Below are 24099 nucleotides of genomic sequence, written 5' to 3'. Positions count from 1 at the left end.
CTATAGGCCTACCGCTGGCGAATCGAATGGCTCAAATGACCATGTCTGCAGTAACGTAGCAGGCATAAAAGAAAGCTACAGCAAAGTTGATACTGTGAGACTTCAAAACGTTTAAAACCATGACTAGAGAGAGACTGTCAACGAATATAGCAAAGAGATGCTGTTTTTATGAGTGAGTTCATGTTTAAGTTCTTACTCAGCACTGTCAACACTTTGTATACAACACTTTTATAAGCCATAAAATGCGTGTTCTTCCTATTTCCACACAGCGCTACAACAAGCAGTGCAGCAGCAATGAATGAGTAGGGAAGTGTATCTATAGGCTTACGTTGTTGTTATTATTAGCGGCTTGGGTCTTTTTTAATATCGAGGAATATTTCACTTTCTCTGTTCAATTGGAGTAACAACATGAATTTGTGCATGAGGCAGAGGTGCGACCCAAGTTGAGGGATGTTGAGAGGCGGACGCTCAGTCTGCTGCTCTCTCCCTCCGCTGAGACTGACCATCAGATGCAGGCACAAAAATATAAACGCAACATGCAACAATATCATTTATTTTACTGAGTTACAGTTCATATGAGGAAATCAGAATTAAAATAAATTCATTAGGCCCTAATCTATGGATTTTACATGACTGGGAATACAGATTTGCATCTGTTGGTCACAGATACCTTAAAAGAAAATGGGAATCACAATGGGCCTCAGGATCTCGTCACGGTATGTTTGTGCATTCAAATTGCCATCGATAAAATGCAATTGTGTTCGTTGTCTGTAGTTTATGTCTGCTCATACCATAAACCCACCGCCACCATGGGGCACTCTGTTTACAAACCACTTGCTCACATGACGCCATACACATGTGGTCTGCGGTTGTGAGGCCGGTTGGACGTACTACCAAATTCTCTAAAACAACGTCGGAGGCGGCTTATGGTAGAGAAATGAACATTCAATTCTCTGGTAACAGCTGTGGTGGGCATTCCTGGAGTCAGCATGCCAATTGCACGCTCCCTCAAAACTTGACTTGTGTTGTGTGACAAAACTGCACATTTTAGAGTGGCTTTTTATTGTCCCCAGCACAAGGTGCACCTGTGTAATGATCATGCTGTTTAATCAGCTTCTTGATATGCCACAGCTGTCAGGTGGATGGATTATCTTGGCAAAGGAGAAATGCTCATTAACAGGGATGTAAACAAATGTGTGCACAACATTTGAGAGAAATAAGCTTTTTGTGCGTATGGAACATTTCTGGGATCTTTTATTTCAGCTCATGAAACATGGGACCAACACTTTACATGTTGCGTTTATATTTTTGTTCAATGTATTTCAATGTATGCTCACTCAGCTGTCCCTCACAAGTAATACAACAACGGATCTATTACCAGCACCTCCAATTTTGAAATATAATTTTAAAAAATGTCCCGAACAACAATGCATTGGCAGGGCAATTCAAGCAAAGCTAATATGCGGTGATAAAGTATTGGGTCTATAGATTACTGTACAAACCTCATTGCTACAGTAATGTTTTTAATTGGTTAATGTTGCATAGGCTTACGTTTTTTAAGTCATGTAAAAAAAAAATATGAGCGATAGATCTCAGCTTGCATTTTGACTCAGAAAGTGATCTTAACTCAGAAAAGGTTGGTGACCACTGTTCTAAAGTTTTCCCTGTTAACACGATTAAAGTTGACCTTTACTGTGGCAATTGTGATCGAATCAACGCAATATTAGCCACTTTCAAGGGAACATACCGAAACAAAACAAACTATGCAAGAGATTTTGTTGTACGCAGAACGCATCGGAGTAGGATTCTATTGCATTGACAAGCACTACTCAGCCCGTACTCTACACAGACTGGTGCGGCATAAACAATCAGAGCTGCAAATAGGCCTATATGCAAATAGACCATTGCCATATATGGATCTGTGCCATTTACTTTGAACTGGACTGTGTTTACAGTATGAGCGGTAGTGAGTAGATGCACTTGTTTTGAGATCAAAGCGAGAGATGCATGTAGCCACGTGTGCACATTTTGTTAATATCCTTTGCTAGTTAGTGAGTTATTAGCCCAGTTATAGATTTGTAGTCAGCAATAGGGGAGTGATTGCTTTCTAGAAGAGCACAAAACGTGTACATTTCTAGACATCTTTGAAAAGCAGGTCAAGTAAAATAGCTTTTTTTTTGTCTTAAAGGGGAACTATTGTATTTTGAGACAGGCTTGAATAAGCTAAGTAGCCAATAGGCAGAGGGTGGCATAATTTATCTGATTCTCTGTAATGATGGTATGGGAATAATAATGCATTTTATTTTGTAAAGTGGTGTCTTGCATCAAACAACACAACAACATTTCCAGTCACCACCTTGTCTGAAGGACAAGTGGATAAACAGGTTAATGTCAATCCCTGCATGTTTTTTTCAAAAGTCTCATGGAATGTAGGCCTACATTGAACACCACACATTGGCTGCTACTGTGTGCTGAATGATAGAACAGCTATGTCCATGTTAAAATGTTATGGGATGCATTTCCTCCATTGTTTTTGATGGTAGGCCAATCTGGTAGGCCTACATTATGATCAAATAGCCAAAGTATCCTACATGGCCACTGTTAAAACTGTAACTTAAAGCGGGTACAGCCTCAACGTTCACAGTAAACACACGCTGGAAGTTTTCACAACGTTCAAGTTTGAGCTCAGCAGACCTGAAATTTGCTCAGTGCTGAAAAAAATGACATTGCTCGAGTCCACAACTGCCTGAAAGCCTTTCTGTTGATGTTGATCTTTAACCAGATTAGAGGTCTTATCTGACTAAATCTGGTGTTGGTTGAGGGAAACATTAACATAGCCGAGAAAATACAAGAGAGAGAGAATGTGTGTGTGTGTGTGTGTGTGTGTACACAAATATTACTGAGAACCATTAATCATGGTTCACTTATCATGAATCAAGGAGCAGAAACCTAGAGTCTTGCCCCAACATGCCACACTATCTGAGTAAATTTGAGCTCCTCTCTTTCCCATAGGCCTCAGCAAGATGAAATACACATTGTCACTGACAATAAGCCTACAGCAGCGTTGTAGTAAAAAGTAAATGATAACATAAACATTTATATTCCTTTTAAAATATATAATATAAGCAAGTTCATTTAATTTATTTTCATGCAGAACAAGTTTTCAACCAAAATACCTTTCTGCATGCTGAACTAGACTGTGCCTCCAAGCTACAGAAGTAATCACTAGAAGCAAGGCAATACAGAATGAGTGTGTGTGACAGCACAGCTTTGTCTGACTAATCCACGTTGCCACTTGTGGACCCTGACTTCCTCCAGCTACTGTATATTCAGAAGTACCGATTGGTGGTTTACTTCCTCATGCCAAAGCCTCTCTAAATAAATTCCAGATTTTCCACACACCATGAGCCATTCACTATGGGTTGAATCCTAAATTAGTCAATGGGTATCAATGCAATATCAATGGGAGGCTACGTGAAAGTTTGACTTAAGGGGAAGTAAGGATTCCCCCAAATGTCTCAAATCACTGGAGGATAACTAATGTGGTCTCCCTCTTGCATTTAATTGCTTGCTGGTATAGCACTGCAGACTGCAGGTTTTTCAAAGGATTATACACTGAGTGTACAAAACATTAAGAACAACTTCCTAATATTGAGCTGCAACCCCCGCTTTTGCTCTCAGAACAGCCCAATTCGTCGGGGCATGGACTCTACTAGGTGTTGAAAGCTTTCCACAGGGATGCTGGCCCATGTTGACTCCTATGCTTCCCACAGTTGTGTGAAGTTGGCTAGATGTCCTTTGGGTGGTGGATCATTCTTGATACACACAGGAAACTGTTGAGCGTGAAAAACCCAGCAGCGTTGCAGTTCTTGACAAAACCAGTGCTCCTGGCACCTACTACCATACCCCATTCAAAGGCACTTAAATATTTTGTCTTTCCCATTCACCCTCTGAATGGCACACACACACAATCCATGTCTCAATTGTCTCAAGGCTTAAAAATCAGTATTTAACCTGTCTCCTCCCCTTCATCTATACTGATTGAAGTTGATTTAACAAGTGACATCAATTTGGGATCATAGCTTTCACCTGGATTCACCTGGTCAGTCTATGTCATGGAAAGAGCAGGTGTTCTTAATGTTTTGTCCACTCAGTGTATATCCAAGCTCTTCTGGGATACAATGGTGCTGATGCTCAGTTTCTATCTGTCTGGTGCACAGTGACTCCGCAGTCGCACTGGCTCCCATAGACTCTGACTGAGACCGAGTGTAACTGTGCTTAGTGTCAGTCTGCCAGCTGCATGTGTCATCACGCAGTGGATGAGAAAGGGAGCTAAATGTTTTTCAGAAATCCTCCAAGGCCTGTGAATAATGTCAAAGATAAACTTTAGACACACAATCCATCTCCACCTTGGGTTCTGTGTGAGGAGTTGGCTGGTTTTGATCACGTCTTAGTGCTTGATCATCTGAAGTAAAGTTGGCAAAAATCCCTCCTCGCCTCAAACGTCTGTGAAACCACAGTACCACACACCATGTAACATTAACATTGCCTACACTCATTATTAAATCCAGTGCTGCTCTCTAAGCAAGGGGCTTGTGTGTGTGTGTGTGTGTGTGTGTGTGTAGAAGTTCCCACAAGAATAGTAAACAAACAAAAATTAGACCAACTGGGGACAGTTTGTTAGTCCCTACAAGGTCAAATGCTATTTCTAGGGGGTTTAGGGTTAAGGTTAGAATTAGTTTTAGAATTAGGTTTAGGGTTAGTTTTAGGGTTAAGGTTAGGATTTGAGGTTAAGGTTAGGGTAAGGGTTAGGGCTTAGGGAAAATAGGATTTTGAATGGGACTGAATTGTGGGTCCCCACAAGGTTAGTTATACAAGACTGTGTGTGTGTGGGTATGTGTGTTTTTCTATGCCACAGATATCCCAGCCCCAGACATTACAGGGTCTGGTAGAGGCTGGTACCATAGCAAACCCCTCTCATTCCTGTTAGACCACAACAGCACATGTCATACTGTGGGCGACAGGCACCAACCTCACAGGGAAATACTGGATAAGGCACAAAGGAGCCCTGAATGGAACCCCTGAATGGAACTTCAACCTACACATTCTCTCACATTGGTTGTGGGAAAGAAGCTATACGTTTCCTGACAGGTAAAACTGAACGTTTAGGTTGCAGGGAGGTTCTGAGATTGTTTTACTCTGGTTCCTTAACAGTTTTACTGGAGGTTTTATTAACGCTATGAGAACGGAAATTATAGGTTAGGTTTTTGAATAACTTCCTTAAAACTTTCATTGAATGTTTTAATAAGACTTTTAATAACACTGCTAGTTTATTTTGGGTTACATTTTTTAAACTCCAAGCACAGATAGGGCATATGGAAATTACCTTCCTGTCACGCCCTGGCTCTGGGGACTCTAGTATGTTGAGCCAGGGTGTGAGTTTTCATGTGTTGTACATTCTAGGTTAAGTATTTCTATGTTGGCCAGTGTGGTTCTCAATCAGAGGCAACGAGTGTCAGCTGTTGCTGGTTGTCTCTGATTGGGAACCACATTTAGACAGGCTGTTTTCCCACAGTGGTTGTGGGATCTTGTTCCTTTTGGTTTGTACCGTAGGACTGCACGTATCGTTTGTTGTTTTGTTCGGGTGTTTACTCTATTTAATAAATATGTTCACCTTCAACGCTGCGCCTTGGTCCTCTCTTCCCGACGAGCGTGACAGAAGATCCCACCAAAACTGGACCAAGCAGCGTGTCCAGGAGCCATCGCCAGGGGAATCGCTAGCGGATCTCCGTGGCAACCTCGACTGGGTCAAGCCTAGTGAAGAGCAGAGAGGGTGGACTTGGGAGCAGTGGAGGAAGAGTCTCGACTGGGTCAAGCCAAATGAAGAGCAGAGTGGTTGGACTTTGGAGCAGTGGAGGAAGAGTCTGGCGAGAGATAGGGAGGCTTGGTCCACGGGGAGGAGAGACACCCAGACATTTTTTAGGGGGGGGGCTCACGCCGTGGACGACGGGGCAGCAGGAGGCCGTGATGGAGCGGTCCAGCGGGTTTGCAGAGGAGGCCGCCAGGTTAAGGGGGCCACTGGTCACAGAGGAGAGGGAAAGTGTAGAGGCACGGCGAGAGGTACTGGGGTGTGTTACCAGTCCTGTCCGGCCCGTTCCTGATCCCTGCGTAGGGCCAGTGGTGTGTGTCCCCAGTACGGTCCGGCCTGTTCCTGTTCCTCGCATCGAGCCTATGGTGCGCGTCGCCCGGCCTGTTCCTGTTCCTCGCATCGAGCCTGTGGTGCGTGTCGTCAGCCCGGCCCGGCCTGTTCCTGCTCCCCGCACCAAGCCTATGGTGCGCGTCGCCAGCCCGGCCCGGCCTGTTCCTGCTCCCCGCACCAAGCCTATGGTGCGCGTCGCCAGCCCGGCCCGGCCTGTTCCTGCTCCCCGCACCAAGCCTATGGTACGCCTAGTCAGCCCGGTCCGGCCTGTACCTGCTCCCCGCACTAAGCCTATGGTGCGCGTCGCCAGCCCGGTCCGGCCTGTTCCTGCTCCCCGCACCAAGCCTATGGTGCGCGTCGTCAGCCCGGCCCGGCCTGTTCCTGCTCCCCGCACCGTGTGGTGCCGCCCAGCCCGGCCCGGCATCTGCTCGACCAAGTCATGGTGCGCCGTCAGCCCGGTCCGGCCCGCTCCTGCTCCCCGCACTAAGCCTATGGTGCACGTCGCCAGCCCGGCTCGGCCTGTTCCTGCTCCCCACACCAAGCCAATGGTGTATGCGTCGTCAGTCCGGCACAGCCCGTGCCTGTTCCACCGGTGCCTGGTCCGGTACCGGTCAGCTGCTCCACGCCGGAGCTAGAGCAATCCGCTCCACCAGTGTTCAGTCCAGCTCCGGCCAGCAGGGCCAGACCGGACCAGGGGTACTTTGGGGGGTTAGAGAGGGAGTGGGGATCATGCCCGGAGCCGGATCCGCCGCCAAGGCGGAGTGCCCACCCGGTCCCTCCCCTGTGGTGTTTGGTTGGCGCGGTCGGAGTCCGCGCCTTTGGGGGGGGTACTGTCACGCCCTGGCTCTGGGGACTCTAGTATGTTGAGCCTGGGTGTGAGTTTTCATGTGTTGTACATTCTAGGTTAAGTATTTCTATGTTGGCCAGTGTGGTTCTCAATCAGAGGCAACGAGTGTCAGCTGTTGCTGGTTGTCTCTGATTGGGAACCACATTTAGACAGGCTGTTTTCCCACAGTGGTTGTGGGATCTTGTTCCTTTTGGTTTGTACCGTAGGACTGCACGTATCGTTTGTTGTTTTGTTCGGGTGTTTACTCTATTTAATAAATATGTTCACCTTCAACGCTGCGCCTTGGTCCTCTCTTCCCGACGAGCGTGACACTTCCTTAGCTTAGGCATTAATCATGCAAACACATTTCTTTTTTATTGTGAGATTCAAACCTATAAACTTCTGTTCTCTATCCATGGAATTAGTCCACTGCGCCACCAGCATGGAGCTAGAGTGCCATGTTTTTTTTTACGCATACAAAGCTGTTCATTTTAGTCTATTCAAACAGACCCCATTTCAAAGGAAACAAGCACTCATTAAGATCAGGTGTGGCCAATTAGTGGGTTTGGCCAACACAACTGAACACGCTTAACAAGATAGAGGATAGAGTTTTTTTGGGGGGGGAATGGATCAGCTTAATATTGCAGATAGATTGTATCTTCTATCAATGTAATTGTCTGCATCACTTCCAATCCCCCATGTTTATTTTTATTTTTTATATATATATTCCCCTTTATTACTTTTCAACCCCACCATCCTTTCCCTACTTGGAGTAAATTAGTGAACAACAACGCCCAGGCCTCTACTTCCGGTCTATACTTACTATCTACACCTTATGGACAGAGTTAATTTTACAATAATTCTATATATATATATATATATATATTTTTTTATTTTTTTTGCTCCTGAACTTCTTCTACTCTCAACCTCTCCGATCATTTTCATGATGTCCATCCGGTTTGCTTCTAAATGCCATATCTTTCTAACTGTGCTCTTTCCCAAAAGCTCCCAACATACAACCTATATACTTATTATGGACACAGTATGCTTACATTATTAGCTATCTTTGTTATTATTTGTTGTTATTTGTTATTAGTCCCATCCTTCAACTCTATTCAATACCTCCCATCTATCTCTTAACACCATCCATATAGGATTTCTATTTGCCATATATATTTCAACCGTACTGTGATGTTTTACAAAAGTTCTGAACCTTTCTATTCTCATTGGGATCGGTACGTCAAAGATCTCTTCCCAACTATTTTGCAATGTATATGGGACGGCTGTCAATCCTTTGGTCCTTAAGTGAAACTGATATACTTTTTTATTTATCACAGTTTTCCTTAACCAATTATGTTCTTTAATGCAAGGCCGACAGACAAGTTCCTTACTTTCTCCCCCTTCAACTTTCCTCTTCCACTTTTGCGGTAAGGCTGCAATTATTTGGTTGTAATTTTGGGTAGAGCAGACATTTCCATTGTTTTTGTTAGCTGCATGTGCGACATAACTCCACCAGTCCTACCGATGATATCATTTACGAAGATTATACCTTTTTTAAACATTCTGTCAAAAAATAAAGGTTTTTTGTCAATTAGTATATTTGAATTTAATCACAATATTTGTTGCATTATTTGTTCTGTCGTTTCTGGAGGATTAAATTGAAATTGCAACCAACTTTCTATGGCTTGTTTTAGAAATAGTGACATTTGGGAGATTATTTCTTTTTCAAATAACTGAAAGTGAGAGAGTGTTTTGTTGATGCTGAGAACGTAATGTACACTGAACAAAAATATAAATGCAACAATTTCAAAGATTTTACTGAGTTACAGTTCATATAAGGAAATCTGTCAATTGAAATAAATTCATTAGGCCCTAATCTATGGATTTCACATGACTGGGAATACAGATATGCATCTGTTGGTCACAGATACTTTTTTTTAAAAAGGTAGGGCGTGGATCAGAAAACCAGTCAGTATCTGGTGTGACTACCATTTGCCTCATGCTGCGCGACACATCTCCTTCACATAGAGTTGATCTGCTGTTGATTGTAGCCTGTGGAATGTTGTCCCACTCCTCTTCAATGGCTGTGCTAAGTTGCTGGATACTGGCGGGAACTGGAACACGCTGTCGTACATGTTCATCCAGAGTTTCCCAAACATGCTCAATGGGTGACATGTCTGGTGAGTATGCAGGCCATGGAAGAACTGGGACATTTTCAGCTTCCAGGAATTGTTTATAGATCCTTACAACATGGGGCCATGCAGTATCATGCTGAAACATGAGGTGATGGCGGAGGATGAATGGCACGACAATGGGCCTCAGGATCTCGTCAGGTATCTCTGTGCATTCAAATTGCCATCAATAAAATGCAATTGTGTTCGTTGTCCGTAGCTTATGCCTGCCCATACCATAATAACACCACCCCCATGGGGCACTCTGTTCACAACGTTGACATCAGCAAACCGCTTGCCCACACGACGCCATTGACACTGTCTGCCATCTGTCCGGTACAGTTGAAACTGGGATTCATCCATGAAGAGCACACTTCTCCAGCATGCCAGTGGCATCGAAGGTGAGCATTTTCCCACTGAAGTCGGTTACGACGCAAAACTGCAGTCAGATCAAGACCCTGGTGAGGACGACGAGCATGCAGATGAGCTTCCCTGAGACTGTTTGGGACAGTTTGTGCAGAAATTCTTTGGTTGTGCAAACCCATTTTCATCAGCTGTCCAGGTGGCTGGTCTCAGACGCTCTCACAGGTGAAAAGGATGGATCTGGAGGTCCTGGGCTGGTGTGGTTACACGTTGTAGGCGGTTGTGAGGCCGGTTGGACGTACTGACAAATTCTCTAAAACGACGTTGTAGGCGGCTTATGGTAAAGAAATGAACATTAATTTTTCTGGCAACAGCTCTGGTGGGCATTCCTGCAGTCAACATGCCAATTGCACGCGCCCTCAAAACTTGAGACATCTGTGGCATTGTGTTGTTTGACAAAACTGCACATTTTAGAGTGGCCTTTTATTGTCCCCAGCACAAGGTGCACCTGTGAAATCATTTACATTTACATTTACGTCATTTAGCAGACGCTCTTATCCAGAGCGCCTTACAACTAGGTGCATTCACCTTATAGCCAGTGGGATCACCACTTTACAATGTTTTTTTTTTTTTTTTTTGGGGGGTTGGGGTTTGGGTTGGTGTAAGGGGGGGGTAGAAGGATTACTTTATCCTATCCCAGGTATTCCTTAAAGAGGTGGGGTTTCAAATGTCTCCGGAAGGTGGTGAGTGACTCCGCTGTCCTGGCGTCGTGAGGGAGCTTGTTCCACCATTGGGGTGCCAGAGCAGCGAACAGTTTTGACTGGGCTGAGCGGGAACTATGCTTCCGCAGAGGAAGGGGAGCCAGCAGGCCAGAGGTGGATGAACGCAATGCCCTCGTTTGGGTGTAGGGACTGATGAAGGTACGGAGGTGCCGTTCCCCTCACAGCTCCGTAGGCAAGCACCATGGTCTTGTAGCAGATGCGAGCTTCAACTGGAAGCCAGTGGAGTGTGCGGAGGAGCGGGGTGACGTGAGAGAACTGGGAAGGTTGAACACCAGACGGGCTGCGGCATTCTGGATGAGTTGTAGGGGTTTAATGGCACAGGCAGGGAGCCCAGCCAACAGCGAGTTGCAGTAATCCAGACGGGAGATGACAAGTGCCTGGATTAGGACCTGTGCCGCTTCCTGTGTAAGGCAGGGTCGTACTCTCCGAATGTTGTAGAGCATGAACCTACAGGATCGGGTCACCGCCTTGATGTTAGCGGAGAACGACAGGGTGTTGTCCAGGGTCACGCCAAGGCTCTTCGCACTCTGGGAGGAGGACACAACGGAGTTGTCAACCGTGATGGCGAGATCATGGAACAGGCAGTCCTTCCCCGGGAGGAAGAGCAGCTCCGTCTTGCCAAGGTTCAGCTTGAGGTGGTGATCCGTCATCCATACTGATATGTCTGCCAGACATGCAGAGATGCGATTCGCCACCTGATTCCCCATCTAGTGTTATCTAGAAGTATGAAAGACAGACTCCCTCTGTAGTCCAAGGCACTTCAATTCAAAACCATCCCTTTGTAACGTCTATGCTTCGGAGAGCATCCACCCTGTCTTCACTATAAGGACTGCACTTCTACCCACTGTCAGAGGGTAAGAGGTCATTCTGTGGTCCATAGCTTTGGTCCTTTAAGTCATCTTTTTTATTGCTTTTGTGCTTCTAGCTGTTCGCTGTAGTTGTCCTTCCTGTTGTAGTTTGGAGGCTGTGTAGTAGTCGTGACTGTTGTAGTTGCTTGTTATCACTTCTAGTTTGGAGGCTGTGTAGTAGTCGTGACTGTTGTAGTTGCTTGTTATCACTTCTGTTGTAATGGTTGTTTTGCAGTTGCGTAGCTGTCATTTCTTTTTGTGTAGTCCTACAGAAGCCTCTGGTTGAGAATCTCCCAGATCATCAGCTTCCTGAACAGGGACATGTGACACTGTCGGAAGTTGAGAGGCCGCCCCTGGGCGATGTAGTCGGCATATTTACAGGCAAACACTCCACAGTCACTGCCATTCTTCTGCTGAGGGATCTCGCTGGCCCTCAAGCTGCCCACTGTCCACTTGCACACGTCCAGATCTTGGTCCTTCCTGGCCTTGTGCTCCTCACTCAGGTACAGCAGTAAGAGGCTGCAGATGTCATCATGTCTCTGTCCCATAGAGTCATAGGACCTCAAGGTCCTGGAGTTAAAGTTTATCACAGCCAGTGACCAGTGGACTCCCAAGTGCAGCGGAACCAGGATGATGTCATACTGGAAGAGGTCCACAGCTTTGGTCCATCGCTTCACGGCGGCGTGCCCCCCTCCACCGTGTAGTTTGGGGAAGAAGAAAGTACTGAAGGAGTAGACCTTCAGCCCTCGCCCTTCACTACTGCTACGAGCCATCACTAGGGACAGGTAGAAGTTAATCACCTCATCGTTGAGCCAGCTCCCCTCCTGTAGTGAAGCCAGGTCTCTCTGTGTGATGCATAGCTTGAAGGCTGAGCTCAGGACCAGGTTAGGATCCCTATGGGACAGGGCACGACTCACCTCCACAGCCATCTCCTTGGTGAATCATCAAGTGTTTAATCAGCTTCTTGATATGCCACACCTGTCAGGTGCCTGGATTATATTGGAAAGGGAGAATTGCTCACTGACAGGGATGTAAACAAATGTGTGAGCAGAATTTGAGAGAAATAAGCTTTTTGTGCGTATGGAAATGTTCTGGGATCTTTTATTTCAGCTCTTGAAACATGGGACCAACACTTTACATGTTGCGTTTATATTTTTGTTCAGTATATATATTTTTAAATAACATTATTAGAATGTTCTCTGAACGTTACTAAAGTTTTCTTGTGTTTTTTATGGAACATTCTCGGAACAATTTGAATGTGTCCTCCATTATAGCCATGGCCGTTTATATCCCCCCTCAAGCCGATACCACGACGGCCCTCAAAGAACTTCACTGGACTTTATGCAAACTGGAAACCACATATCCTGAGGCTGCATTTATTGTAGCTGGGGATTTTAACAAACCAAATTTGAGGACTAGGCTGCCGAAGTTCTATCAACATATCGACTGTAGTACTCGTGCTAAAACACTCGACAACTGTTATTCAAACTTCCGGGATGCTTACAAGGCCCTCCCCCGCCCTCCTTTCGGCAAATCTGACCACGACTCCATTTTTCTTCTCCCGTCCTATAAGCAGAAACTCAAACAGGAAGTACCTGTGCTAAGGACTATCCAACGCTGGTCTGACCAATCGGAATCCACGCTTCAGGATTGTTTTGATCACACAGACTGGGATATGTTCCGGGTAGCTTGCGAAAATAATTTAGACGAATACACTGTTTAATTCAGGACGTGCAGCACTCTTGTCCTCGAGAGCCCGGTTGGAGACTGTGTCTCTTCCCTTCCCAAACCTTCAGCTCATCAGCTCCTCATTTGTTTCAGCTGCGTGGGAAGATTGGCCACAGAGGGTGGAGTTCCCGACCATACCAGCAGATGGAGCCATAGCTGTCTGGGTTTGCAGCCCCTCAGGGGGGATGTAACGTCCCTCCAGGACACAAGCCTCTCGTGACATCACACATCCCCCTCCTCGGGACCGACGTCCTCGTCGGGTAAAGGCAGCGAAGAAGGCATCACGCCGGGAGAGGGCGTCCGCATTGCCGTGGTGCTTGCCAGCCTGCTCTCTCTTCAACTCCTCCACCTCTAGGACCAGGGACTCAGCCTCCTGTTGTCTCTCCTTGAGTTTCTTACTGAACATCAGCCTTGGTTTTAGCAGAGTTTAGCTTCTGTTGAGCAGCTTTCAGTTCCTTCTCTCTCTCTGCCTCCGCATTCTTCATCTTGTTCTCCAACACCTTGTACTTCTCCTCTGCCTTCTTCTGGACCTCCTTACTACTGCGCAGGGTCTCCTCACACTCCTCGATGGTCCTGCGCAGCCTCTCCAGCTCCTCCTGTTGCTTAGGGAAGGAGCTCTGTTGGAGTTTAGCCTGGAGGATATCTAACTCTTCTGTCTTCATGTCTAACTGTTGCTTTAACAAACGATACCTCTCAGCGGTCCCCTTCCAGACCAGACAGTTCTTTGTCCAGATTCTGTAGCTCCCCGTCTCTGTGTCGGTCTGGGCACCTGCCATCCCTATCAGAGCCCGGGCGGAGTGAGTAACTCGGAGGATTGCACCGGAGCCTTCCCAGGATGAGTCTTGCCTCTCCGTTTCCGAGGTACTCGGGTTATCCTCTCCTGAGACTCTCTCCAGAGTGGGTAAAAGGCTGGGCAGTCTCGTCCAATTAGAACAGGGACGGGGAGGGAATCAACCACCCCCGCCGTCGTGTGTATGGTTCCCCGTGTGCTGGTCATTGTAAGTTCAGTAATGGGGTATTCTCTGGTGTCCCCATGGACACAGGAAACTGGGAGGACTTTCCCCGGGTCAGACACGTTGGGCCCACCAATCCTTACGCACCAGGGTGGCCCGGCTACCAGAATCCAGTAAGGCCTCCACATCATGGTGATTCACAGTTACCGGGCAGGTGGGGGGTCGATCTGGGCCGCCATCTCGACTCCCAAGAGCGAGGCAAACGGTGTGTGGGTGCTGAGCTGGAGGACTCCGCGTGGGCATAGGTTCATCGGCTGGTTTCCCACACTGCCAGGAGATATGTCCCATCTCCCCACACCGGTAACACTGTCGAGTTTCCCCCCTCCTGGTGTACTCTTCTTGGACCCGCCTGGTTTCTGGCTCCCCCTGGGCCGGGATGAATCCTGACGTGGCTGGGTTCGAGACCTTGGGGTCCTTTGGACGGGTTCTTCCCATTTGTGGTGGGGCCGCACTCCTGGGGTCTTTTCGGAAGCATTCAGCATCTCCGCTGTGGCCTGGTACTTTTCCACAGCTTCCACGGTCAGATCAGCCGTGGTCAAGGCCTGTTGACTGATGAACCGTTTTGCCTCATAAGGCAGGGCGCGTAGGTAACGATCCACCACAACGGCCTCCACCACCGCCGCTGCTGTATTCCTCTGCGGATCCAGCCATTTCCTTGCGGTTCGGACAAGTTCATGCATCTTCGCCCGAGGAGGTTGGTCTGGTTGGAAGGTCCAGCTGTGAAAGCGCTGGGCCATACCAAACTTTGTGAGTCCATATCTGCTGTGGATCTCAGACTTCAGGGCATCATAGTCAGTAACCTGGTCAGGGCCCAGGTCCCGGACAGCATTCAGCGATTCCCGGTTAGAAAGGGGGCTAACAGACCAACCCACTGTTGCTTGGGCCAGGCTTCCCCTAGTGGCCGTGGCCTCAAATGCATGCAGGTATGCCTCAATGTCATCGGTAGCTCCCATCTTAGATATAAAGTCACTTGCCTTTATTGAGGCGGGTATTTTGGACCACCCTCTGTCTCTGCAACTGCAATTCCTCTGCCTTCAGAAGGTTGGCTTTCTTTTGCTCCTCCAAGAGAGCCACGTTTGCTTGCATCTGGGCTTACTGGCCAGCAACAAGGGCTTTCAATATGTCCTCCATTTCAGTCGGCGGGGACCTACGGCCAACTCTGGAAAACTGGGTGATCAAACCTTCGGGTATCCTCCTCTGACATGCACTATTGCAGCTTGAGCGTGCCCGTATTCTCCACCATCTCTGACGTCACGAGAGGCTACACAGCTTCCAGCGGGATTGCTCAAGTAGTGCAAGGAGACAAGGTTCAAACAAAACAAGGATTTTATTATAGGTCTTGGGAAATTAACGAAAATATAACAAAATTCTGTTCTCTTGTGGCTCTTTAAGGGTTAACAGTTCAGGGATGTCTCTTCCACATCCAAAATCATAATTCTCACTCGCTCAGATAACTTTTCCCCAGCCTTACTGTAGTCCACGTTGCAGCTAGTGGCCAACCCAGCAAAAAGTCCTTCCAAATGTCTCTCACGTATTTCCACAGGTGCATATATCCAAAGGTGAGTATTTTTCCAAAGGTAAGTATCTCCAAATCCTTATATTCCTCATGGAAGTGGACGTGCAGCACTCTTGTCCTCCAGAGAGCCCAGGTTGGAGACTGTGTCTCTTCCCTTCCCAAACCTTCAGCTCATCAGCTCCTCATTTGTTTCAGCTGCGTGGGAAGATTGGCCATAGAGGGGTGGAGTTCCCGACCATACCAGCAGATGGAGCCATAGCTGTCTGGGTTTGCAGCCACCTCAGGGGGATGTAACGTCCCTCCAGGACACAGCCTCTCGTGACATCACAACTGATACGGTAACTGAGTTTATCAGGAAGTGTATAGGAGATGTCGTACCCACTGTGACTATTAAAACCTACCCTAACCAGAAACTGTGGATAGATGGCAGCATTCACGCGAAACTGAAAGCGCGAACCACTGCATTTAACCATGGCAAGTTGACTAGGAATTTGGCAGAATACAAACAGTGTAGTTATTCACTCCGCAAGGCAATCAAACAAGCAAAACGTCAGTATAGAGACAAAGTGGAGTCGCAATTCAACGGCTCAGACACGAGACGTATGTGGCAGGGTCTACAGACAATCACGGACTACAAAAGGAAAACCAGCCGGCCCAGACGGCATCCCTAGCTGCGTCCTCAGAGCATGCGCAGACCAGCTGGCTGATGTGTTTACAGGCATATTCAATCACTCCCTATCCCAGTCTGCTGTCCCCACATGCTTCAAGATGGACACCATTGTTCCTGTACCCAAGAAAGCAAAGGTAACTGAACTAAACGACTATCGCCCCGTAGCACTCTGTCATCATGAAGTGCTTTGAGAGACTAGTCAAGGATCATATCACCTCCACCTTACCTGCCACACTAGATCCACTTCAATTTGCTTACCGCCCCAATAGATCCACAGACGATGCAATTGCCATCACTCTGCACACTGCCCTATCCCATCTGGACAAGAGGAATACCTATGTAAGAATGCTGTTCATTGACTATAGCTCAGCATTCAACACCATAGTACCCTCCAAGCTCATCATTAAGCTCGTGGCCCTGGGTCTGAACCCCACCCTGTACCAACTGGGTCCTGGACTTCCTGACGGCCCGTCTCCAAGTAGTGAAGGTAGGAAACAAATAATAATATGCCATTTAGCAGACGCTTTTATCCAAAGCGACTTACAGTCAGGCATGCATACATTTTTGTGTATGGGTGGTCCCAGGGATCGAACCCACTACCTTGGCGTTACAAGAGCCGTGCTCTACCAGCTGAGCTACAGAGGACCACAAACAACACCTCCACTTCGCTGATCCTCAACACTGGGGCCCCACAAGGGTGCGTGCTCAGCCTACTCCTGTTCTCCCTGTTCACCCATGACTGCATGGCCAAGCACGCCTCCAACTCAATCATCAAGTTTGCAGACGACACAACAGTAGTAGGATTGATTACCAACAATGACGATACAGCCTACAGGGAGGAGGTGAGGGCTCTGGGAGTGTGGTGCCAGGAAAATAACCTCTCACTCAACGTCAACAAAACAAAGAAGATGTTAGGGGATAGTGTGGTGCACCCTCTGCTGTTTCCTGTTCGTGGACTTCAGGAAACAGCAGAGGGTGCACCCCCCTATCCACATCGACGGGACCGCAGTGGAGAAGGTGGAAAGCTTCAAGTTCCTTCGCATACACATCACTAACAAACTGAAAAGGACCACCCACACAGACAGCGTGGTGCAGAAGGCGCAACAGAGCCACTTCAACCTCAGGAGGCTAAAGAAATTTGGCTTGGCACCTAGAACCCAAACAAACTTTTACAGATGCCAATTGAGAGAATCCTTTCGGGCTGTATCACCGCCTGGTACGGCAACTGCACCGCCCGCAACTGCAAGGCTCTCCACCTCAGGGTGGTGCGGTCTGCACCACCGGTCAAAGTTTTAGAACACCTACTCATTCAAGAGTTTTTCTTTATTTTTACTATTTTCTACATTGTAGAATAATAGTGAAGACATCAAAACTATGAAATAACACATATGGAATCATGTAGTAACCAAAAAAGTGTTAAACAAATCAAAATATATTTTATATTTGAGATTCTACAAATAGCCTCCCTTTGCATTGATGACAGCTTTGCACACTCTTGGCATTCTCTCAACCAGCTTCACCTGGAATGCTTTTCCAACAGTCTTGAAGGAGTTCCCACATATGCTGAGCACTTGTTGGCTGCTTTTCCTTCACTCTGCGGTCCAACTCATCCCAAACCATCTCAATTGGGTTGAGGTCGGGGGATTGTGGAGGCCAGGTCATCTGATGCAGCACTCCATCACTCTCCTTCTTCGTAAAATAGCCCTTACACAGCCTGGAGGTGTGTTGGGTCATTGTGCTGTTGAAAAACAAATGAAAGTCCCACTAAGCCCAAACAAGATGGGATTGCGTATCACTGCAGAATGCTGTGGTAGCCATGCTGGTTAAATAAATCACCAACAGTGACACAAGCAAAGCACCCCCACACCATAACACCTCCTCCTCCATGCTTTACGGTGGGAAATACACATGTGGAGATCATCCGTTCACCAACACTGCGTCTCACAAAGACACGGCGATTGGAACCAAAAATCTCAAATTTGGACTCCAGACCAAAGGACACATTTCCACCGGTCTAATGTCCATTGCTCGTGTTTCTTGGCCTAAGCAAGTCTCTTCTTCTTATTGGTGTCCTTTAGTAGTGGTTTCTTTGCACCAATTCGACCATGAAGGCCTGATTCACACAGTCTCCGCTGAACAGTTGATGTTGAGATGTGTCTGTTACTTGAACTCTGTGAAGCATTTATTTGGGCTGCAATTTCTGAGGCTGGTAACTTTAATGAACTTATCCTCTGCAGCAGAGGTAACTCTGGGTCTTCCATTCCTATGGCGGTCCCCATGAGAGCCAGTTTCATCATAGCGCTTGATGGTTTTTGCAACTGCACTTGAAGAAACTTTCAAAGTTCTTGAAATTGTCCGTATTGACGGATCTTCACGTCTTAAAGTAATGATGGACTGTCGTTTCTCTTTGCTTATTTGAGCTGTTCTTGCCATAATATGGACTTGGTCTTTTACTAAATAGGGCTATCTTCTGTATACCACCCCTACCTTGTCACAAAACAACTGATTGGCTCAAATGCATTAAGAAGGAAAGAAATTCCACCAATTAACATTTAAGAAGGCACACCTGTTAATTGAAATGCATTCCAGGTGACTACCTCATGAAGCTGGTTGAGAGAATGCCAAGAGTGTGCAAAGCTGTCATCAAGGCAAAGGGTGGCTATTTGAAGAATCTCAAATATAAAATATATTTTGATTTGTTTAACACTTTTTTGTTCCTACCTGATTCCATATGTGTTATTTCACAGTGTTGATGTCTTCACTATTATTCTACAATGTAGAAAATAGTAAAAAATAAAGAAAAACCCTTTAATGAGTAGGTGTTCTAAAACTTTTGGCCGGTAGTGTATATATTCTTAATTCATTCCTTACTTAGATTTGTGTGTATTGGGTATATGTTGTGAAATTGTTAGATATTATTTGTTAGATATTACTGCACTGTCACAGCTAGAAGCACAAGCATTTTGCTACACCCGCAATAACACATGCTAAACACATGTATGTGACCAATAACATTTGATTTGATTTGATTTGAACATGACTTTAAATAGAACCATGAGGAAACCTGTAGGAAACGTTATGCTAAAGTCCTGAAATTCCAATAGAAGAACGTTGATTCTTAATGTTCTCAGAACAATTTGACAGGATACCACAGGCAGAGAGGGGAACCCAACACCTGAGCAGAATACCGAGGCAGTAGCTGCCTCGTGTGTGGGAGCAACGTTAACTCATGGGTAGACATAACATTGTAAACGTAAGTCAGGGACACTCCAATTAGTAGGCTATTCTACGCTTCGTAAGGTATGTATTAATTTGTGGATGTCCATCCATTTCATATGATATGTTATGAACTGCAATTTATATGAAATGTTATGAATTGCAATTCGTACAATAAATTACAGATTTGCAAAACGCATGATATGTTACGAATTACAATTTGTTGTGGATAACGTTAGCTAGTTATCTAGGCAGCTAACGCTAACGTTAGCTAGGTGGCTAACGCTAGCTAGGCTAGGTGTTAAGGTTAGGGTTAAGGTTAGGAGTTAGGTTAAAGTAGCAAAAAGTAGCAAGTATTTACAAAGTTGCTAATTAGCTCAAATGCAAAAGTTTTCAATGATGAGATTCGAACACGCAACCTTTGGGTTGCTAGACATTCGTTTTATACGCCTACCCATTCACCCCGATCAAGCACCCTATTCGTTTTTGCCTTAAGTAACCTGTCTTATGTAAACATACCAAATGTAACATATCATACTAATTAGAGTGTCCTGGATTTACAATTACTATGTTATGTTTAGTCTATGAGACCAGGCTGGTCGGAGGGGAGGGCAAGGGTTGCCATATACCTAATGTGCCAATGGAGAACAACTACCCACTGGGCAATTATTTTTGGATTTGCAAAAAGCCATCAACGTGAGGGCATTTTGTATTTTTTTCACCCAACTTTTTTCACCCAACCTAAATCCAATGACATGGTGACAATTTTTGTTGAAAACTAAACTCTGAACTGACATCTGTGCCCAGTGGGTAGTAGCTCAGTATACGTGAGAACAGGGGGAAGGAATAGGAGGAAGATATTTGTGTAAGCAGAAGTAGTGTGTGGTAGGGGTAATGGACCCTGTTGTGTTCCCATGGCTCCCATGACATAAAATGCTTACCACATACAGTACATTAATACACCTTTATTTCATACTGGAAAGTGGGAAATGTAGAGGATTGTATAATAATAGCTCTTTATGATAGCTATTTTATTTTGCTATAACATGCTGCTCTCTTGATCTAGGACATTTGAATAGTAAGGTGTTAACTAAAACTAGGTTCTAGTAGTATTTACTGACCACATGACCTGACAAGGGCCTCTGAGACCTTAGCCTATAAGGCCCAGAGTTTTTCCTGATCAGATCGCATGGTCAGGAAGAACACTGGTCCCTATAACAAATACACTTGCAAAACAGGTGTCAAAACAGGTGTCTCTGACCAAGGAGCCCACTCTGCCAGCACAGGGGGCCACTCTATGGCTTTAGAGAGAAAGGGAGGAGGGGATGGATGAAGAGGGGAGTGGGAGGAGGGGACAGGGAGGGGGAGTCATACTAAGTGCAAAAGAAACAGGGATATTTAATCACCACAATGGATTTGGATTTCTGTTTATGAAAATCACCAGCGAAGGAAAATAGCTATGGTTGCATTAGAGATGCTATAAAGATATGCATACTGAGTCTAAGAGAGAGCCCAACGTTACCATAATACTGGAAAAATCACCCCAATTACTCCTCCTAGGCAGAGAGAGAATGGCTGGAACAATATGAGGGGCTCCGGTTAGCATTGGGAAAAAAGGTCAACCAGCACACAGATATTTTATATATCGTTACAGATTGGAAATGAGAACGCTGTGAGGTAGGCTATATAACCTTCTACAGTTAGGCCACAGTGCATTTGAGGTCTTCTCTTGTCGCAATTGCAATGGGTGTGATGATGTGCTAAGGAAAGATTGTTTGGTTTTAGGAGCCACCACCTTTTTCACCATTGGCAGCACATTGAGCCATTTGACATGTCCTCTTTCTCCTACCCCTCAGCTCTCTTTCAAACAGCATCAGTAGGGACCTCTCCTCTGTGTCTTCAACTCAGTCCCATTCACATCACTCAGAATAACCCATGATAACACTTGCCCTGGGGCTCTGTATTACATAAACTTGTTGAAGTATGGAGCCACAGAAGCACTTTGAATGCATATATCACAGATGTAATAAAGCATGTTATTACATTAGGTTATTATTACATTAGATTATAACTGATGAAATATATTGCTGCATGGATGAGCAAGAGCTTACGTTGAAATGTGAATTTCTTTAGTTTGAGAAACATGCATGTGATGTCAGTGTCTGTTGGGACCCCTCTATGCTTGTACGTCAGCATAGGACATTTGAATACAGTAACTCAACAATAAGGTTACCCAGGACACAGGATGATCCTCCCACGTCAGACAGACACGGGAACAAATACATAATTCAGAGGGGATATGTGAGGTCGTGATTATCCCTCCATCCCTGTCCATCGGAAATGTTGTATGCGAGAGTGAACCGCTAACTTGATCATGACTATATTAGAGCCGGTGATATTACTTCACTGTGTTTTTGGCACAACAACAAATAATACATTAGAATTACGCGCAAGGTTGGTGCGTCACAGAACTTGTCAGGTACACAACTTACCACTCGCATTCTTCCCACAAATGAGGTGTTGATATTGCTGCAGGAACCCCCATAACTCCGAGTCGTTGTTGATGGCCTGTTCGAGGGACTCAACAGTGAACTTAGGGATCCCGTTATCTTTTTCCACGAGTGCGCTGCGCAGTGCCCGTGCGTACACCTCTCGGAAAAGACTCTCCATGCACCCTGTCAGGTAGATGGCCGCGTGCTCGTGGATCCTCACCGCAACCCGGCTGTCCACCATCCACCTGAAGAACTTCCCCACGTTGAAAATGAGTCCGCACCGGAGCGACTTTCCGCGGCTGAACTTGTCCTCAGTGCTCATGTTGTACATGGACAACGCACTGAGTGCCGCTGTGATGCAGTTCACCGAGACGGTCCAAGACATGACAACCTTTATGGCACTTTGAATCTCATATTTGGTGCATTTGGCATAGCGCAAACTCAGGCGCTGCGCTTCCTTCGCGACCCTCATGAGCGCACGGCTGATGAGGACCGAGAGCCTAGCCAGGATCTCCTGTGACACGACCCCCATCCTCAACTCTTCGTCCTTGTTTAGTGCGCTCTCTACTTCCCCGAGGCTCCATGGCACGTCCTCTAGCTCGGGTAGTTTAGCGCACTGTCCGAAGCACTCCAGGTTCTCGGCGTCTTCGACCAGGACGGTGTTGACAGTGTCCAGGCTGTTGTGTCGACTGTGCATGGAGTCGGTTAAATGCCAGAAATTCGCCCCATGCGCATACTGTATATGTGCCTCGGAACAGCACAGCGAAGCACTGGAAGACCTGAAGGAGTCCGCTGCTCCACCATAACCCGAATCAAGCGTCAAATCCTCCAGGGTCCTCGTAACTGACTTATCACTACTCCTTGCCATAACTGCACCTCATTCTGTAAAGAGGGCTTTGGAATTAATGGCACAAAACGTCCCGCAACGTCGCCTAATTAAATTAAATGAATGCAATTAAAGCCATAACCTTTTATCCTGTTGCCTTCAGTGAAAAAACATCAACTTGTTATTCCTCAGTTCAAACTAAAACTTCAAAGACGTTGCATCGTAGCACATCGTGCAGCTACAGTGGTCTGTGTTTTACGCAGTAAGAGCCTGATAGATGGAGGCGGGGCTATGGAGAATAGAGCGCTTTAAACGGCCAATACACTCTCTGGATAACTGAGTTTTTGAATTAGGACCGCCTCATACAATTTCATTTACATTAGGCTACTCAGTTCAATGTATAGCCCATACGAGGAGTTTATATGAAGTACCTTTATATTTATTACTTTATATTGCTTACTTTATTATTATTCATCTAATATTCTTTATTTTTTGTTAGCTTATATTGGAAAATATAACTTCATAAAGTAAGCTATGGTCGACTTCCCGTGCTCAGATGTTGCATGCATCAACCAATGGTTGCGTGCCACTTCATCGACTGTGTCATCGACTGACAGATTGCTATAACATATGATGTGGGTAGCTGATACCTAAAATACCTATCCAAGCGTTGTAAGATCTGGCATGCATCAGCAAAGCCTGGGCAGAGGAACACACCCAGTCCCTTAATTTGCTGTAATTTGAACATGAGGTCAAACATCAAGGCTAATGGTCTGATTGTAATGGACTGGATAAACTGGATAATGTGGTTATCCACATAGTGCAGCAAATGTGTCATGCTATGGATAGCAAAGTCCCTTATACATTTTTTTCTGGCAGCAATGATGGTAACATGACTCAAGAATATTAATAATGGATGACATGCATAATGTATCCCCTCTCTGTGGTCCCTGTCCCTTACATGGAGATAGCTAGAGCTCATTGAAAGGAAGACATCTGAATTCTTTGTCAAGGTCATACCTTATACTGCATCATATGCTAAAGATGCATCATTTGATTGACTGTGTGTGTGTGTGTGTGTGTGTATGTGCGTGTGTGCGCACGTGCGTGTGTGTGGATTGAGTCTTTGACAGGCTGAAAATTATAATTTTATAGGCACAAACAAACTGCATGTATGAGAGAGAGGGAGAAAGAGAGAGAGAGCGAGAGAGGTTGGCGACCATGTACATAACATATTATGTCAACATGTGTAACAACAGAAAATGTCCCTGAGCTGATTGATAGCCCTATGCCATAGATGGCTTTGGGTGCATCTTAATATCTCCTTTCTCCTGAAGAGTCCATTCCCACAAATGTAAAAGCATTGGATTGGTTGCTGCATGAGCTAGTGGGATGTTCCACTTGCCCGATGACTCACCCTGAATTTAATTCTGCTGCTCTATCGATCGC

At 45.9% G+C, this 24099-nt stretch overlaps 1 protein-coding gene across 2 annotated transcripts in view; it reads right to left on the bottom strand.

Moving 5' to 3' along the window:
- The window catches only part of LOC121576988 (ankyrin repeat and BTB/POZ domain-containing protein BTBD11-B), a 160375-nt gene extending 137480 nt beyond the window's left edge, over positions 1 to 22895 (bottom strand). For both annotated transcript variants that reach the window (XM_041890643.2, XM_041890645.2), the window contains exon 1: positions 21825 to 22895. In XM_041890643.2, coding sequence (XP_041746577.1) covers positions 21825 to 22692 — 868 coding nt within the window. In that variant the 5' untranslated portion in view covers positions 22693 to 22895. The remainder of the gene's footprint in view (positions 1 to 21824) is intronic.
- Between the last annotated feature and the right edge of the window lie 1204 nt (positions 22896 to 24099).

Source organism: Coregonus clupeaformis, chromosome 11, assembly GCF_020615455.1.
Source record: "Coregonus clupeaformis isolate EN_2021a chromosome 11, ASM2061545v1, whole genome shotgun sequence".
In the NCBI taxonomy this organism is placed as follows: Eukaryota; Metazoa; Chordata; class Actinopteri; order Salmoniformes; family Salmonidae; genus Coregonus; species Coregonus clupeaformis.
This window is presented reverse-complemented; position numbering and strand designations above follow the sequence as displayed.